The 10724-nt window shown below is 47.3% G+C and overlaps 1 protein-coding gene across 1 annotated transcript in view; it reads left to right on the top strand.

The window, feature by feature from the left end:
• The first annotated feature begins 1723 nt into the window (after nt 1–1723).
• Nucleotides 1724–10724, top strand: part of C1s (complement C1s) — an 11864-nt gene continuing 2863 nt past the window's right edge. Inside the window, exons 1-10 of the mRNA XM_028754505.1 lie at nt 1724–1895; nt 2700–2843; nt 3182–3389; nt 3681–3858; nt 6513–6638; nt 7642–7841; nt 8535–8688; nt 9475–9590; nt 9949–10027; nt 10471–10599. Coding sequence (XP_028610338.1) covers nt 2821–2843; nt 3182–3389; nt 3681–3858; nt 6513–6638; nt 7642–7841; nt 8535–8688; nt 9475–9590; nt 9949–10027; nt 10471–10599 — 1213 coding nt within the window. The 5' untranslated portion in view covers nt 1724–1895; nt 2700–2820. The remainder of the gene's footprint in view (nt 1896–2699; nt 2844–3181; nt 3390–3680; nt 3859–6512; nt 6639–7641; nt 7842–8534; nt 8689–9474; nt 9591–9948; nt 10028–10470; nt 10600–10724) is intronic.

The following is a 10724-nucleotide window of genomic DNA, read 5'->3' as shown; positions in this document are numbered from 1 at the left end:
CTGGGATCTGAACTCTGGTACTCAGGAAGAATGGTCATTGGTCTTAACCACTGAGCCATCTCTCCAGCCCTAAGGGTATTTTTATTGTAAACAAAGGTTTGGTGTTTCTTTTGAGGTTCCCAGAGATATACCTGGGGGAGGAATGCGGCCATGTTTAAAGTCATATAGGCTTAGACCTAAAAATCGTATTCCATGGCCTGACATGGTGGCACACAGCACTTGGGAGGCAGAGTCAGGCATTCTCTGTGAGTTCAAGGTTGCCCTGGACTACACAGAAAGTTCCAGGTCAGCCAGGACTACACAGTGAGACCCAGTTGCAAGGAATAAGAATAAGAAAAGGAGGAGGAGGAAGAGGAGGAGGAGGAACATGGTTCATTGCTATTCAAAAAGTTTCTTTCAGATTTATTTATGTGTATGAACATTTTGTCTACATATATGAATGTGATCCACACGCGTGCCTGGTGGCCATAGAGGCCAGAAGGTATCAGGTCTCCCAGAACCAGAATTACACTGAAGGTTGTGAGCTACCATGTAGGTGCTGGGAATTGAACCCGGGTCCTCTGGAAGGACAGCCAGTGCTTTTAACCTTGGAGCCATCTTTTCATGTCCTTGTTAGTAAATAATTTAGAAATGGATTCAGAAGGACGCTTGAGGGCAAATTTATTAGGGTTGGAGAAACGACATTAAGCAAAACTTTTTTTGATCTCAGGTAGCCCAGGTTGACCTCCAGCTGACTATATAAGGAAAGACTGGCCTTAAGCTTCTGATAGCTCCTGGTTTCAATTTCTAAGTACTGGGATCACAGCTGTGCATCAAATTAAACAAGAAACAAACATATTATACAGAACTAGCTGGCCTCATAGTCTTTCTGTAGCCCAGGCTATACTAAGATTCTCAGAAATTCTTATTTTGGAATTACAGCCATCGGTCACCTTGCCCAGCCTTGAGACGGGATTTTTGGGACAAAGAAAAAATCAGAGCACATGCTGTCTGCAGTCTAGGTGTAAGTTGTCATCCAACTGCTAGATTTGTCTCAGAGGCAAGAGGAGTTGCATTATATTTTAATTAAAAAAGAATTGCATTTACATGGTCTCAGAGGACAGCTTGCAGGAACTGTTGTTTCTCCAGTGATGTGGGTCCAGTCTCTCTGCCTGGAGGAAGGTACCTTTCTGTGCTGAGCCATCTTGCCGCCTGTAGCCTTCAGACAAGGACTTCGACTTCTGATGACTCTCTTCCTTTTTTTTTTGGTTTGGTTTGTTTATTTGTTTTTTTCGAGACAGGGTTTCTCTGTGTAGCCCTGGCTATCCTGGAACTCACTCTGTAGACCAGGCTGGCCTTGAACTCAGAAGTCCGCCTGCCTCTGCCTCCCAAGTGCTGAGATTAAAGGCGTGCACCACCACTGCCCGGAGACTCTCTTCCTTTGATTTGTGACTCACACAGATAGAAGGTTGGACTTTTTGAGTTTAGTTTTCCTCCCTCTTATTAACCCCTCCTTCCTTTAAAAATAAATCACCTGACTTCCCCGAAAGCTCTGAAACACACCCTTTGGCTGAAAGAGAGAATTAGGCAATCTCAAAATTCCCCATTCACCTCTTTTCTCGGGAATCTCAGCCCAGCGAAGCGGATGCAGTTCTTGTTTTAAAAGCAGAGGGCGCTCTAAGATCAAGGCCGATCACCCTTAACTAGGTTGTGGTCTCCCAGCCCCCCTCTGTTTGCAACAGGGAATTTCGGACATGCACAACACACTCCGGTAGGGAATCTTTAGAGCAGACAGAACAGGGAGGCTGGGCGGAGGTTCCCGCAGAGGCTGACTCCCTCTGGAGCCGCAGGGGCTTCACAGCATGACCAGAGGCAGGAGAGGAGGCTGACCCACTTGTTCCTATCAGCTCCTGAAGGTAACAACTTTAAAGAGCCAAACTTTGATGGAAGGACAGGGAAAGACAGGGAACCATCTAGAGTAAGGTTTGGAACAAAGATGGAGGGTTGGAAGGAGCTCAGAGCCAGGGCAGAATACAGACCCGGGTTCTCATCTGCTGGACCCCCACCCCCACCCCACCCCAGCCTCATGTTTTCACACAACAGTGTTTCCAGGGGTAGAGGCAATTTGTGAAAGACTTTTCTGGGAACTATGGGGCGATACCTTGCTTTTTAAGCAAAGGACAAAACAAACCAACTCCAAGAAAGTAAAGGCAGGCGTATCTGCTTGTCCTGACGTTTCTCAGTTAGCTTGCCCTTTCCCCATCGCTCTCTGCATCCTGTCACCACAGTGGCATACTTTCTTTCTGATTAGCTTCTCCCAAGGTCCCTTCCTGTCCCTATTAAAGGAAACTCATTCCTCTGTCAGTGGCCATTGGGTCACCCTCAGAAGCACCTGCAATAGCGTGTCAAAGGGGGCTGGCTTGAATGGGAGGAGATGGGTCTGAAAGAGACTGGCATCAATCTCAGGTGTGCGGTCAGGATGTTCAGGCCTGCGTGGGAACGTGAAGAGTCTGATGCAAGGGGCCAGGAGTGGGTGGAGGAGGACACAAAAGACAGGGAGAAACCCCTCATTAATTTGCAGAAAAATGGGAAGATGACTCGGGGCAGGGTAACTCAGTGCTGGTCTGGGAAGTTGAAATCTCACCAGGGAGGATGTGAGAGGCCAGGTATTGTGATGACCATTCCTGATAGGAACCTATCTCTATGGTATTCTTGCGAAGGTGACACTGAGCCCTGTGTGGCCCCTCACTACCAAAGCAGGCAGCTGTATTTGTCAGATAAAGACGGCCAGGCCTGCTGCACTTTACCTTCTAAGTCAGAGGTCCAGAGAGCCTGAGCGCCATGGGCAACTCACCAGAGATGTGGTAAGTGATCAGGTATCTACAGAAATGTGCACGGACTCCATCTCCCCTCTGTCTTTTACAGTTTTGAGACAGGGTCTGACTATGCAACCCAAGCTGGCGTGACACTCACTATCCTTCTGTCCCCGGAGTGCTGGGCTTAGACACAGGGCTGTTGTATGTGGCTTCTCATTTTCTCCAGAAAGAGCTCAGATCTGAACCTTGATTTCTAATTTTTTACATATTTATTCTAAGCTTTGTCTATCCCATGATGTGTTGGCTGCCTAACGGTCAGAGCTCTGCATGAAGCCATCGGTTCCTGGCTTCCCTGACTCTCTGTGATTTTTTTTTTCTCTTTCCAGGTGCTTTGTCCTGTTTTCTCTTTTGGCCTCACTTTCTGCTGAGCCTACCATGTACGGGGAGCTCCTGTCCCCTAATTATCCCCAGGCGTACCCCAATGAAGTCGTGAAAACTTGGGACATAGAAGTCCCAGAGGGGTTTGGGATTCATCTTTATTTCACCCATCTGGACATAGAGCTGTCAGAGAACTGTGCATACGACTCAGTGCAGGTATATTACAAGCACAGGAGGGAGAGAGTTGGAAGGGTGGAGAAGATGGAGAATGAGAGGATTTGGGGGGCTGTGTGTTGTCAGGCTGTCCTATGGGGTGGGGGTATGGCTCAGTGGTAGAGTACTCTTCATGCAAGGACAAGGCCCTGAGTTTGATCCCTAGCACTGGGGGCACATGTGGTGGGGATGGGGGAGATGGACAGGACAGACAGACAGACAGACCTGGAGATCGGGAGTAAAGTTTCTGCTCTCTTTGCCTGTTCTTAGTTTTACCTCTGATTCTTCTCTCAGATAATCTCAGGAGGCATTGAAGAAGAGAGACTCTGTGGCCAGAGGACCAGCAAGAGTCCCAACTCCCCCGCTGTGGAAGACTTTCAGTTCCCGTACAATAAACTCCAGGTGGTCTTCACTTCAGACTTCTCCAACGAAGAGCGGTTTACTGGCTTTGCAGCGTATTACACTGCTGTAGGTAAGGCCTTGCACTCTCTCTGTACGTGACATCTGGATCCCACCAAAAGACGAGAGGCAGATAAAGCACCAGGCAATGCATTAGACGAGGCTTCTGTTCTCTCTTGCTCTGAGTCATGGTCTCACTATGCAGCCCCGGCTGGACACTCCAAGACTTCAGGTGTGTGTCCCCACTCCAGGGCTGCTTATATCTTGCCCTGTATCTACCCATGAATTGCCTTTGTGTGACTTTATCACGTGTTAGTGGTGGTAAGGAGCAGATAACGAGACGGAGAACCACGGAGAAATGGTGCTCTAGCAGAAGCCTTGCTTACATGAACGCAGCCTTCAGCTCAACTCTACAGCGTGGGTACCGTTGTCTTCCTGTAAAGACAAGGATCTGGCCTGGGTGGTGCAGGCCTGTGATCCCATACACTCTGGAGGCCACGACAGAAGAATTGTCAACTCAAGGTCAACATAGGCAACTTAGTAAGATCCTGTCTCCACATCAGAAGCGAAAAAGAGGGCTGGTGAGACAGTTCAGTCTGTGAAATGGTTGCGATGCAACCACCTATTAGAGTTCAGGGTCCATGAGAAGGTAGAGGAGAAAAGAACTCTATAAGCTTATTCTCTGACCTTCGTGTGTGCGCCTTGGGATGCCCCCACTATGCACACACACATGCATGGACAGTAATAATAAATACAAACTTAAACTGGGTGTGGTGGTGCATGCCTTAAATCTTAGCACTCAGGAGGCAGAGGCAGGCATATCTCTGTGAGTTTGAGGCTAGCCTGGTCTATAGAGTGAGTTCTGGGACAGTCAGAGATATATAGATAGAGATTCTGTCCCCCCTTTTTTTTTTTCATTTTTCGAGACAGGGTTTCTCTGTGTAGCCCTGGCTGTCCTGGAACTCACTCTGTAGACCAGGCTGTCCTGGAACTCAGAAATCCGCCTGCCTCTGTCTCCCAAGTGCTGGGATTAAAGGCGTGTGCCACCACTACTTGGCTAGAAATCCTGTCTTCAAAAAATTTAAGAAAAAAATAAAAAAGAGGGCTGGGGATTCTGGCATGGTGCACACACCTGTAGTTCCAGTACTAAGGGAGTAGAGGCAGGAGAATCAGGAATTCAAGGGCAGCCTGGGTTACAAAAGGTTCTGTATTAAAAAAGCATCCCTCCAGCTTAGTGATAAAGTGCTTCCTTTGTGTCTGTAAGGCTCTCAGAAACCTCAGGACTAGAGAAAGAGTGCAAACTGAAAACAATTTGCCAAGAACTGTATAAGAAGGACTGTGTGGTACTCTAATGTATTCAAGTCTTCGGGTCCTAGGTCCTTCTACATCCATCTCCAGGTTAAAATGAAGTTAGGACTGCTCATAAAGTCCAAATGCTGTCCAGTTTCACAGAAAGGCCAACATCCTATAAAGTAGATACCAACGTTTCTCCCCAGGTGACGACACCACCATCTTTACTTTCAGTGGTGTCTCTGACACAGATTCTTTTTCTTTTCCAGACAGAGTGTCTCTATGTAGCCCAGGCTGGCCTTGAACTCCTGGTTCTCTTGCTTCAATCTTCTGAATGCTAGAGTTAGAGCACGTGCCAACAGGGCAGGGTGTTGTCTATTTTGTAGGGCTTCTCGTGGTGCGAGCTCCCTTACAGCACAGTGGAAGGACACAGCTCCGAATCGGACTTCAGAAAAGTAGCGTAGAGAGAGACTGTCCTCATTGTATTTGTAGATTTAAAAATATGGCGCTGGAGAGCAAGCACTCTTAACCACTGAGCCACATCTCCACCCCTCTCAACTTCTGTTATTAATATCTGTTAGCTATACATAATAACATAATAACAGTCTCATGATATTTTCATAGTCATACATGATGTATTTGCCCAGGCTTGCCCTCTGTGCCCTCCCTTGTCTCCTCCTAATTCTTCTTCTCTTCCGTCTTCTGCTTTTCTGTTTTTTTTATGTTGATGAAGTTCATTAGGACCGTGTAAGAGCTTGTCTAGGGGTTATTTATAGGCACCTGGGCACTGTACCAGCGGCTGCACCTCTGAAGAAAATATCTGTCCTTCCTCCAGCAATAAATTAGTTGCCTATAGATCCTCAGGGAGGGGTGGGGCCTCACGAGTCCTTCCCCACAACATGACAGGATATTGACAGGCACAGTCTTGTGCAGGTAATAACAGCTGAGGTGAGTCTAAGAGTGCCATGGCCTGTGGGGCCTGGAAGACAGCATCCTGCAACAGTTCGTCTCTTCCTCTGGGTCCAACATTCTTCTTACGTGGCCACTCTTTCATGATGTTCTTGAAGCCTTAGAGTCTTTTCTTCCTTCCTCCTTCCATCCCTTCCTTTTTCCTTTCTCCCACCTCTCTCTACTTCTGTCTCTCTCTGTGTTCTGTCTTGTCTGTCTCTGATTCTCTTTGTCTCTCTTCCTTTCTTCTTTTGAGAAAGGGTTTTGCATCGAAGTCCAGGCTGGTCTTGAACTCATGTCAGTTCTTCTGCTTTGGACACCTGAATACTGGGATTACCGGCATGAGCCATCATGCCTGGCTTTGAGAGTATTTAAGCAACAAACCTTTTCTGTCTGTCTGTCTGTTTGTTTATCCTTATAGATTTGCCTTACATCATTCTTCCTTCTAGGTCTTTGTTCTTGATCTTGAATTTTCTCTGCTTTTTGCAGATGTAAATGAATGCACAGATTTTACAGATGTCCCTTGCAGCCACTTCTGCAATAACTTCATTGGTGGATACTTCTGCTCCTGTCCCCCAGAATACTTCCTCCATGATGACCTGAGGAACTGTGGAGGTGAGTTTAGCATCAAGAGGTCTTCATGTTCCCTAGGACTGGGGATGGACTGAGGACTTAGTCTGTCTTGCCAATTTTGGTTAGGCTTTGCCTTCAAATGGCACCTGCTTTTAGCTATTCACAAATGGAACGGGAGCCTCAGGAGGGGAGGAAGACAAGATGTATTCGCTTTACTTTGCTGTGAAAGGTGACTTAAACAGATAAAAGGATAAAATGTTTATTTTGGTTCATGATTCTGCCAATTTCAGTGTCTGGTGGGTGGATCCCTTGTTTTGGGGCTGTGGTGAGGTGGAGCATCATGTAAGACAGTCAGGTGGTAGAGCAAAGCTGCTCACCACAGGACAGCGGGGAGGCAGAGAGGGAGGCCAGGGGTACCAATGTCCTTTTCACGGTCATACTGTGGTGGCCTAACATCTACCTGTTAGGCTAGATGAAGATTCCATCATCCACCTAATAGTGTCACAGGTCAGTGACCAAGCCCTTGGCATACGTCACTTTGGAAGATGTTTAAGAGTCAAACCATAGCTGGGCAGTGGTGGCACACGCCTTTAATCCCAGCACTTGGGAGACAGAGACAGGAGGATTTCTGAGTTCCAGGCCAGCCTGGTCTACAGAGTGAGTTCCAGGACAGCCAGGGCTATACAAAGAAATCCTGTCTCGAAAAACAAACAAACAATCAGACAAACAAACAAAGATTCAAACTACAACATGAACCTTCAGGGAGTTGGTTCATTGGAAAAGAGGGCTAGATGCCTGTGAAGAGACTGCCCGAGGGTGTTCACAACTATGGAAGGTTCCACATGGAAACTTTCATATACAACCATAGCAAACAGACAGTCCGCACAGACATTGGCTAGCTTGCCTCATAGCATTGTGGGTAATTGCTTCACAGAAGCTTCATTTAGGCAACAGATCCTGGGCTAATCTGAATGGAAGATTCAGAGAGGGCGGGGACTTCTTGTCTCTGTATCTGATTGGTCCTTCCTCGTTTTCTCTCCTATAGTTAACTGTAGTGGGGACGTATTCACGGCCCTGATTGGGGAGATCTCAAGTCCCAATTATCCCAATCCATACCCAGAGAACTCAAGGTGTGAATACCAGATTCGGCTGCAGGAGGGCTTCCGAGTGGTGGTGTCTATCCGGAGAGAAGATTTTGATGTGGAACCAGCTGACTCGGAGGGGAACTGCCATGATAGTTTGATTGTGCGTTATAGATGATGGATTTGGTTCCGACCCCCGACTCATTTAGATTGCTGAGGCTTCTCTTGGCATCTGTCTTCTCTGTGGTTCTGAGCAAACACTCCACTGGATTGCTAGATCTCGGACACTAGTTTTACCTTTTGGTTTCCCTCCCACACCCTTCTCCTGCTCTAAGCCAGGGCTTTGCCATGTAGCCCAGGCTGACCTCAAAACTCTCAAAACCACCCTCTCATCCCAGCCTCTGGAGTGCTAGGATTACAGATGTTAGCCTCCACTCGTGGTGAGAGAGTTCTCCTTCCTCTTTTAATCGCTCCCACTCCCGCTCCCTCCCTCCACGCCTTTATTTCTTCCCTCCTGCACTGGGGATTGGACCTTTGGTCTCATGTATGCTAGGCAAGTGCTCTACCACTGAGCTATGTTTCCAGCCTTTTCTATTCTCTTATTTTCAGCACAGATTCTCGTTGAATTGCCCAAGCTGGTCTTAACTTGTAATCGTCCTGTCTCAGTCTTCCAAGTAGCTGTGATTACCGGCCTGCACCATCAGACAGACCCAGTGTTTGAAATTACAGTGATCTTTTCTCCCATCCTTTGTTTGTTTGCTTGTTTCTTTCTTTATGTTCCACTAAGCACCGCTCTCATTTCTCCTTCCTATACATTTTTCTCTCTTGGTGATTTTGTAACATTGTTTCCTTCTAGTTTGCTGCAAAAACCCAACAGTTTGGTCCTTACTGTGGCAATGGGTTCCCTGGACCGCTAGCTATTAATACCCAGAGCAATACTCTTGATATTATCTTCCAAACTGACCTAACAGGGCAAAACAAAGGCTGGAAGCTTCGTTACCATGGAGATCGTGAGTACCCTAAAAGCTCCTCTTTGACCGCGGATACAAAATTCTTTGGACACTTAGAATCAAAAAAGACAGACTGTTCTTTAGTTAATAATTTTTAAACTAGTCTCAAAAATGCAGACAAGGGGGAGAAGGGGCAGCTAATGGGTGACATCGTATTCTTTTACAGGTTAGAATGTTAGACATTAGAATTGAGGAGAACGGGAAATTTTGGAAAGTATGTGGGGACTGGGCCAGTGTGTAAGAGAGGTTTCTGGACAAACATGAGGATCTGAGTTTGGATCTTTGTGTCTATGACAAAAATCTAGCCATAGGCAAGTACATCTGTAACTCCTGTGTCTCGGAGTAGTGGGCAGAGAAAGGGAAATCACCGGGTCTTGGTAGTCAGCTAGCCTAGGCAAACATGGCAAGCTCCAGGTGCAGTGAAATACTCTGCACCTCTTACCAGAGGGTAAGGCAGAGGGTGATAGAGCAGGCACCCAGTGTCCTTCTCCACCCTGTGCCTTGGTACACTGTTCCCTCTCCCCATACACAGAAAATGTGAGAATGTCTAAAGAGGCTATTACACAGATATAATTCCAGTACCGGAGAAGTAGAGGCAGGAGAATTACTGCAAGTCAGACCAGCCTGGGCTACATAGTAAGCTCCAATCTACTCTAGGGTACACAGAGAGATCCTGTCTCAAAAAGAGGGGGTGGTGGTGGCGGCGGCGGCAGTGGCGGTGATGGGAGTTATATAAAATAGCAGCTTCCAGCTATTTAGTAAAATCTCCTTTCTCTCCTTTCCAAGCCATCCCCTGTCCCAAAGTAATCACTGCCAACTCTGTCTGGGAGCCTGAAAAGGCAAGATATGTGTTTAAAGATGTGGTGAAGATAACCTGTGTGGAAGGATTTGAAGTTGTGGAGGTAAAGTTCCACTCAGGCATCTTCTTAACCTCAGGCTCTAAGTGTGAGCACGTGAGGTTGTCGCTGCCATAGATGCGACGGCTCGAGGTTGTCAGTCATTCCTGTGAGGTCTGGTGCTCCTGGTCCAGCCTGCCCTCTCTGCACTCAGTTTTCCTGTGGCCAGGTTGCTGAAATGCTGGGACAGAGCTGTCTTCTCACTGCAGCTCCTGGGTACTTTGAGTTATTCTTCTAAGGATGTCCCAAGTCTCTTTTGATAAGGTCTTCTCATTGATTCAAGGCTAGAGATTCAATTTCATTATTGGATTTGGTTTTCTATATATATATATTTAAATTAATGTTGATGTCTGTTTTCCTCCAGGGAAACGTTGGCTCGACATCATTCTATTCCACTTGTCAAAGCGACGGGCAGTGGAGCAACTCCAGACTAGATTGTCAACGTAGGTGTCTCTTCAGAGCAGAACTCCTCTTTCCCCTCCCAAAGGGGACGGAATAATCAACACATCACAGTTCAAAGACTTGCGTTTTGAAAGGAGTCTGTCATCGAGGATTGTCCAGCCCTCTCCTGGTCCTAGGCCAATCAGGCTACCATGTTTCTTCTAAAGAAGGGGACAACAGGATATGTTGTCAGTAGCTCTAAGGAAATATATCTGGGCTCACACAGGAGCCTCTGGCCACCCAGAGAACTAGGTTGTCCTCTATCTGCACTGGCAGGTCTCAGTGCTAGAGAACTGGGTTGGAGAAGGTGCTGCAAAAAGGCTGGCTTTGAAAAATGCATCATGGGGGTGGTTATGGATGTGGCTAAGGAAGGGGTGGGGATGGAACGGGTCCCTGACTCTTCCTGGGTGGGAATGACTGTCCGTGTCTCTGCTTCCTCTTGTAGCTGTGGACTGTGGTGTTCCAGAACCCATTGAGAATGGTAAAGTTGAAGATCCAGAGGACAGTACGTTCGGTTCTGTCATTCACTACACGTGTGAAGAGCCCCATTACTACATGGAGCACGGGGAAGACGGTAGGTTCTTCTACTAGAGAGGAGAGAGGGAAGGAGCGTGGGTGACTCGGAGGGTGATTACTGCGCTCTCTCTGGTTGGAGAGAGAGAGAGAGAGAGAGAGAGAGAGAGAGAGAGAGAGAGAGAG

This window comes from Grammomys surdaster, unplaced genomic scaffold (assembly GCF_004785775.1).
Source record: "Grammomys surdaster isolate TR1022 unplaced genomic scaffold, NIH_TR_1.0 126013, whole genome shotgun sequence".
Taxonomy (NCBI): Eukaryota; Metazoa; Chordata; class Mammalia; order Rodentia; family Muridae; genus Grammomys; species Grammomys surdaster.
This window is presented reverse-complemented; position numbering and strand designations above follow the sequence as displayed.